We start from the raw sequence: 6,759 nt of genomic DNA on the forward strand, positions 1-6,759 counted from the left end.
GGGCCCTGCGGGTCTAGTTGGCGAGTAAAATATGAGGGCGCGCTGCACTCATCGCCTCGTGTCCGCTCGCCTCAGGAGGAGTGGCGGGGCGTGGCGCGAGAGAGGAGAGGAGAGAGTAGTTAGGTGGCCCACCGTGCTCGCCTCGACGCGCCGGCCGCCGCTGCTGCACGGAGGGGTTTTTGGGGGTTGTCGACGAGACTTACGTTGTTGGAAGTATAGTGTATCATCGCTCTAATCTCCAAATCAGACTTTGACCGCGAAATTTTACCGAATTTTACAAACAAAAACAACATTAAAAATTAATCCGCGTTACTGCAACCGCACCCCCTTTGACCACACCTTTATGCGACACCGCAACCACCCCTATGCCACGGTGTGTATATGCTAGCGTTCGCCTCTCGCCCGCCTCCGCGATGCTGCTCCCCAGGATCATGTTAAACACTTCGTTTCCATGTAAATGCGCGGCGCTCGCGCCAGCGCCAGCACCACCAACAGCAGCAACAGCAGCAACGCGCGGGCGTAAAAAAGAGCAGCGCGCCGGACACTCGAGGAAGTGTTATGTTATATATTCTAATGTAATGGGCGGCATAAAGATATTGCGCGCGGCTGCTGCCGGCCTGGGCCGGAGGCGCGGCGTGGTACCGGGGCGGCGAAAATATTTGCACACCAAAGCGCCCACCACCGCCACCACCACCACCACCACCACCACCACCACCAGCACCACCAGCACCATAGCACCGCGTCGCCGCAGCAGAGCAGCAGGCAGCCCGAGGAGTGGCAGAGCGCGGAAGGCGTAGGGAGAGGCGGGGGAAATTGGTCGAAATAAGCTCTTCATTACGGGCGTTACAATTTCGGAGGAAGAGGGAAGTAAAGACGTTGATCCGGCCGTTGTATGCAACAGGAGCAACCCAGGTGCAGCAGGCACGGTACTGGTACTTGCGCCCTCATGGGTACGGGGTACGGCTACGTGTCGAGTCACCGCGGCGGCGTCCCGCGCACGAGCAGAGCTGCACGCTGTCGTCGTCGGGGACCTCTGCCGCCGGTCCCGGGGACCCACCGGGCGCGCAATTATTACTCGCCGTCGTGATCCTGACCCGGCCCGCACTGCAGGGCGGCCGGCTGGCGCGGCGCTGCGTCCGGGGTGGCGCAGCGCGCGAGCAGTCGCGGGTGTATATCGCCATCCTTGTCGCTCGCGCACCCCGCGGCCGCCCTAGGCGGTAAGGGGAGGGGGGCGGAGGCGGGAGGATGACGGCCACCTCGGAGGCGGCCTGCGCGCTCGCCGCGGCCCGGCCTGCGCGGCCCAGGCGGTCGAGACGAGTCTGGCGCCGTTCGAAGAAGAGTCGTGCCGTTCGGGCGGTTGGTGGTGCAGCTCCCCCGCCGTCGGCCGCCGCCGGCGCGCTGGTCGGCCAGAGCGTAATTAGTGTGTTATCCGGCGTTTCGCAGAAACTAAACTCACTGACAGAGAAAATTCGTCGAACAGTGAGTGTGGATGGAACCGAACGGCGACAATGAGCGAGGCCAGGCCGCCGGGGCCGGGGCGGGGGGCTCGCCTGCGGTTCCATTCAGCGGAAGGAAAGCGGAAAAGTCTCACGGCGGCCAGCGGCGCGGACGGGAGCTTTCGCGGGGGGTATTTTTGGTCCATAATCGAACGCCATCATAGGCGTAGGCGGAACAGACGAGAACAAACAGTCATGGGACAACGAACGGGAAGGAGGGGGAGGAGGGTGAAAGGGCGGAGGATGAGGAACGTGAGGAAGGAGGAAGGGGAAGAGCAAAGTGCGGCAGTGAGAGATGTGTCGCCTCCGGTCTCCTGCTCTCGGTCTCGCCGGAGTTCTCCGGGCCGGGGTCAGCGTGGTATGGTGACTACCGGAGCGGATGATCGGGGCGACCGCGCTGCCGCCACTGCGACTGCTGCTGATCGGTCCCCATCCTCCTCTCCCTCTGCTCCGGCACGAACAGTGGCAATGACCCTCCCCGTCCCTCCTCCCCGTCCGGACCGCGACTGTTAACGCGTCTAGTTCCGTTCACTTTTCCGGGTGAATACGCCGCGGCGGCTCCTGGTCCCTGTCATCAGCCCGGAGGCGACCCTTTCGTCACCCGGCCGCCGGGTGTGTGGTGCGGTGGGGTGTGGTGGGTTGTCGCCCCGGGGGTGTGACGGCGGCGCGCGGGCGTCGCGGGCCAAGCGTCGCGGCGCCGCCCCCTCTCTGCCCTGTCATTACGGTTTAACCTTTGAGCGACGCCCCGGCGCCGCCACGCCACGCCACGCCGCGCCACGTCCCGCGCAGACCGCGTCGTCACCTCGCATCAAAAGAATTGAAAGCGCGGGAGGTTGGGTTTCTTTTTATTAGTGTTATCTTATGATGATCCCGGCCCGGCGGCGGTGGCACCCACGCCCCGCCACCCTCCCGCCACTTAAACTAATTCGCACTTTAGGGAAAGAGTTTGGCCCATCAACAAGTTATGGGGTGTATTGGATACTGTGCTCAATTCTGACCAAATCTTTTAAAATTTTGTTGAATTTTAAGAAAATCTACCGGTATGCATGCAAGTAACATTCGTAAACTAAATGCAAAATGCCATCCTGATTCTGGGAATTCAAAAGAAGTTTCCAAAACTTTTACAAAGTTAACGCAGTTTTTGAAATTTTACAAATGTTTCTAGAAATTTGCGACAGAAAAAAATACACCGAAATAATGCCCCCTCGTTAGTTACTCCCCCAGTTAAAGCAGTAATCGCATATGACAGAAATTCAAGGCACCCCAGTCTCCAGGACAGCCGGTAATGGTTCCAGTCTCTCTGCTTGCAGGCAGTCGCTGCTGGCCCAGCGGGTGACAGAGGACCTGAAGGGCGGGCCGCGGCCCGACTCGACGGCTGCGCACCTGTCGCCGTCGCACCTGCAGCCGCACGTTCGGCCGCCCTCCTCAACAGGCTCCAGCGTGCAGGACGACCCGCACTACCGCCACCTCGGCGCCTCCTCGGGTGAGTGTCCGGGAGGGGAAGGTCCCCGTCGACCGCCTCCTTGTCCAAGCTCAACGCGCCCGTTACTAACTCCCCCCGTGTACACCCGCAGATGCGTCGGCTGCAGAGCAGGCAATGCGCCAGCTGCTCCACATGCAGCAGCTGCACCAACAGCACCTGCAGCTGCTCCAGCAGCAGCACCAGCAACAGCAGCAGGACGACTCGGACAGCGGCAGTTGCTCGGGCTCGGGCGCCGACTCCCGGACGGTGCGGGAGCGCAGCCGCAGCCGGGAGCGCGACGCGGACCGGGACCGCGCCGACCGGGATCGTGCCGACCGGGATCGCGCTGATCGGGACCGCGAGCGGGATCGGGACGCAGAGGAGAAAGGCGGCGCCGGTAAGTGAAGCAAAAGTAGTCGTAGCAATTCAAATAAATAGTAGAAAAAACCCAATGCTAATCAATATGCAAGTACATGTTGACAAAAATGTAAAAAAATCGCACGACAAAACTGTAAAGTTCCCTCTGATAAACTCGCAAATCGTTTCAAGTGAGAAATCAGAGTAATGACAACATTTGCCCACAGACTGTCCAACACCGAACGTGTCGGTAGGCCCGCCACCGCCGCTGCTGCCCTACCTGTACCCGCCGTCGCTGTACCCGGGGGCCGCGGCCTTCCAGGGTCCGCCGCTGTCGTTGTTCGGCGCCGCCGGCCACGGCGTCAACCCCAGCCTGCTGCTCAACGCGCAGCTCGCCCTGGCCGCCCAGCAGTTCGGCCACTACCCCCACCTCGGCCAGCCCGCGGGTGAGTCGACGGGTCGCGCTCCCGACACTGCAAAAACAAAAGTTTTTCATTCATTCACAAAGTCTTGCCCAAATTTACCATTTGGTTCATATTCATCTCATTGATGCGTCAAAAGCTTTGCAGGGCATTGGCACAAAATATTAAAGCCGATACAACGAAATGGACATGTTTATGTGATGGCATATATTTTTCCAGTGCACTGGATGGGATGAAGCTAAATCACATGACTTGGCCCGCAGGCTCGCTGAACCAGCACCTCAAGGCGGCCATGGCCGGCGTCGCCGGCGGCCTGTCCGGCGGCCACCCCAACCGCTTCAGCCCGTACCCGCTGACGCCGCCCGGGGCGGGCGCCGGGTCGCCGCTGAGCCCCTCCAGGATGGGCCCCTCGCCGCTGGGCTCGGCCTTCGAGGCCGTGACGCCAGGGTCCTCGCTGCTGGCCCGGCCGCCGTCGGGGAGCCCGTCCAGCCCGCCGCCGGGCTACCCACACCTCCACCACAACCACCCGGCCTTCCCGGGCGCAAGGGACCTCCTCCACCACCATCCCGCCCGGAGGTCGCCGTCCGACTCGCGCAGTCGGAGCACCTCCCCGTCGAGTCGGACGTCGCCGACCTCGGCTCCGCAGCCCCCGCGACGATCGCCGTCGCCCACGAGCCTCGAGGTGGTGCGGCTGAACTCGGCCTCGACGACGCCGACCGCGGCACAAACGGTGTCCACGACGTCCTCGTCGCCCTCGAGCCAGATACGCAGCATTGAGAGGATGGTGAACGGCCTGGACGGCACGCCCCGAGGCAAGGCGGGGAGCTCGCCGAACTCACCCGGGACGACGTCATAGGCGCGCCCGGCGGCCAGAGGAGGGTTGCCGGTGAGTCGAACAAGTGGTGATGTCATGACATTATTACGCCAATGGCCTCGTTGGCAGAACTACAGTGTTACCTTTTGGGGGGAGTTGTACGGGTGTTTCGTTGAGAGTTCCTCATGTTTATACAACGCTGGCATCGGCCCTGTCTGCAACGTAGACAATCACACGATATCGTCGCGTTTGTGATAATGTTTTCTGTTCTATTTAAGTTTTATTTCATCTGCGCACATCTCTCTGGAACTGCTCGTTAAATTTGTTCGTGCCCCCGCAGGAGGTGAAATGCCAAGTATTTCGCAGGCCACGGACCGATAAGTTGTTTGGACAACCTGGGGCCAAACTTAATCTGCTCAAGCGGGCAAAACTAAAATAAAATTGTGCTGCCTTTCATTTCTAGCAACGAGTGTAGACAAAATAGCTCATAGCAGCAGATTTGACAGTGAGAAAATTTAACTTTGGTGCTGATATTAGTTGTATCAATGATTTATATCTGGTGTGAAATTTTATCAAACCTACTGATTTTTATTAGAGTGTATATACATATATCACTTGTAATTCTATGTTATCATTTAAATTATATCACAGTTTCATGAACATATTGTTTGTTTTCTCTTTTACTTTTATTTGGTGACTATGATCAAACCTGTTGTGTACATACAGTGTTATTTACCCTATCTTTCTTTTAATTGTTATTCATTTATACCAAAGAGTATTGTGTATACGCAATAAGATGGTTATACCACTTAAAGTAAAAATCTTATGTTCATGCGTACAGTATCTTCTTTTTGCTGCATTCCTGCTCTGTTTTGTGTTATTTTATAACTGAGAAGCCTTTCAACCTTTGCTTGACCTAGGAACCCCCTGTTCTTATCTTCTACAATTTTTAAACCCCAACAGACTAAGAATTTAAGTCTTATTTGATTGGCTGGAGCACAAACCCTGTTGCATTCAGTATAAAAATGGCTTTTCAAATGCCATTTTGACTTTGTGATTCTATGAACAAAACGGGTTGATAGATTCATTGTGCCTGTAACTTTGTTTTTATAATTTATTTACTATTCATTTCAAATCTTGTAATAATTGTTGTGTTTTTAAATATCTATCTGTTATCTTCCAAAACGCTTTAGACTGATTCCTTCAATGTCAATCTTGCAATTTTAATCAGTTGTTCGAGGAATTACTGGGCTCATTGCCCCATGAAATTGAATACTATATATAACAGGTGACTGCTCACCACACATTTTCTTGCTTTCTCATATGGCCTGGATCTAACTGACCTCTGAACTTGGCCTATGATTTTCTTTGCTATCGACTTGCAGTATTTGTAGATTTAATAGACTGTATTTATATTTTGTAGAACAGCAGATTACACTAAATAAGAATTCACAATCGATTTGTCAATCTGCTGTTATTTTAATACCCACAGAATAAATGGATTGGTAAAGGACCCCCCATTACATTTGTAAACTTAAAGCTGACCATATCGAAAAATTGTGTTATATTTTAATAAACTAAAGTACACGAGTGTTTAAAAGATTGCATCAAGTAACTACAAAACTTTACCCATTCTGTGCATTTTGAATTTGGCTATCTGATGATTGTGATGTTGAGTTTTCAGAATAGTTGTATTGTAATTCAGTGTTACGTGCTGTGAAACTTAAATATGGAAAAAGTAATTTGAAGTAAAAACAAAAATTATCAATAACTCAGCATTTATGGCCAGCAATTTTTTTCCCCCTTTACTGCCACATTGGCTTATAGCTCGCAATCCGAAAATCACCAAAAAACTGATGTAAAACAAATAAAAATAAGAATAAATTTCATTGCGAAACGATGCTTTTCTATCCAGGCACTAGTAAGCAAATACCATGTTACTTGCTTACTAGCATCGAACCCATTCGTGCCCTTTTTCCCTGTCACATCCATACACGCATCCTTGTCTCTCAACAACCCTCCCTTACGCAGTGTGTTCACATTTCGCTTGTTTTATGCCTTTGCCACACGTGGCGCGACCACGCGCGCTGTCTCTACTCCACGTGAATCTCCCCCCCCCCCTCCACCTCCCTTTCCCATCCACCCCGCCCTGGCGGCCCGTCACCACCCCTCGCCCCGCCTCCCTCCCTCTCGTGGACGTGCGCCCGT

At 54.6% G+C, this 6,759-nt stretch overlaps 1 protein-coding gene across 1 annotated transcript in view; it reads left to right on the plus strand.

Moving 5' to 3' along the window:
- The window catches only part of LOC113211285 (optomotor-blind protein-like), a 78,135-nt gene extending 71,687 nt beyond the window's left edge, over positions 1–6,448 (plus strand). Inside the window, exons 6-9 of the mRNA XM_052266371.1 lie at positions 2,807–2,979; positions 3,071–3,355; positions 3,543–3,761; positions 4,001–6,448. Coding sequence (XP_052122331.1) covers positions 2,807–2,979; positions 3,071–3,355; positions 3,543–3,761; positions 4,001–4,593 — 1,270 coding nt within the window. The 3' untranslated portion in view covers positions 4,594–6,448. The remainder of the gene's footprint in view (positions 1–2,806; positions 2,980–3,070; positions 3,356–3,542; positions 3,762–4,000) is intronic.
- The last annotated feature ends 311 nt before the right edge of the window (positions 6,449–6,759 follow it).

The sequence above is a fragment of the Frankliniella occidentalis genome, unplaced genomic scaffold, assembly GCF_000697945.3.
Source record: "Frankliniella occidentalis isolate FOCC.00 unplaced genomic scaffold, Focc_3.1 Scaffold38, whole genome shotgun sequence".
Classification (NCBI taxonomy): domain Eukaryota; kingdom Metazoa; phylum Arthropoda; class Insecta; order Thysanoptera; family Thripidae; genus Frankliniella; species Frankliniella occidentalis.